This window comes from Propithecus coquereli, unplaced genomic scaffold (genome assembly GCF_000956105.1).
Source record: "Propithecus coquereli isolate 6110/MARCELLA unplaced genomic scaffold, Pcoq_1.0 Scaffold197, whole genome shotgun sequence".
Classification (NCBI taxonomy): Eukaryota; Metazoa; Chordata; class Mammalia; order Primates; family Indriidae; genus Propithecus; species Propithecus coquereli.
In genome coordinates, this window is record NW_012144633.1 from 2,951,764 (window position 1) to 2,952,562 (window position 799).

The window sequence follows — 799 nt, forward strand, 5'->3', positions numbered from 1 at the left end:
TTATTACTTACATCCTAATAACAGTATCTTCTTCACAGGGTTATTATCCCCTTCTTGTAGTTGAAACTGAAGAGGCATTTATTTCCTACATGAAACAGCTAGTATACAGCTTTAGCCTGAGCCTTCTGGTGTCATGTCCTTTTGGTCATTGGTCATTCCATTAAATCATGCCTCTTTTCATGTTGGTAAAGGTTATGATGGGTAACTCAGCCTTGCTTTCCAATGTTATGGGTTTTTCATTTTATTTATTTATATATTTGAGTTCTCAGTAGTCTTCAGTCTCCTGTTGACCGGAACTCCCATCCAGAACAGCCTGCAAGAACTCTACTCCCTCCTCAGTTTTGTGGAGCCTGATCTATTTCCCAAGGAACAGGTGGAAGCTTTTGTTCAACGTTACCAGGATATTGAGAAAGAGTCCGAGTCAGGCAAGTTCCTTTCCTACAAATCATCCCCAAGAGGTCTTGGCACAGGAACTGCCCTAGTGCATAGTGATGATAGGTAGAAAAGAAAGAGAATTGATAACCAGAGGATACCTTCCAGAGAGATAAAGAGCCACAAATATGAGGTAGATATTAGATCCCTTGTACTGTTTCCAGTTGTCTGCTGTTCATGACTCTCTCATTTGTTCTGTAATTCTGCAAGAGAACTTATTTGGTTTATTTTTGGAAGAAGTAGAAAGTGCCTACTGATTTGCAGATTTTTTTTTCCAACTTGTAATTTCTATAAAGACTTTGTTAACTTTACATGCCACTTCTTGAGATGGAAAAGTATGTGGGTGCTGCAGTCCCCAACTACTGTT

At 39.3% G+C, this 799-nt stretch overlaps 1 protein-coding gene across 1 annotated transcript in view; it reads left to right on the plus strand.

Moving 5' to 3' along the window:
- CHD1L (chromodomain helicase DNA binding protein 1-like) overlaps positions 1 to 799 on the plus strand; it is a 49,771-nt gene that overhangs the window by 17,775 nt on the left and 31,197 nt on the right. Inside the window, 1 exon segment of the mRNA XM_012643461.1 lies at positions 263 to 425. Coding sequence (XP_012498915.1) covers positions 263 to 425 — 163 coding nt within the window.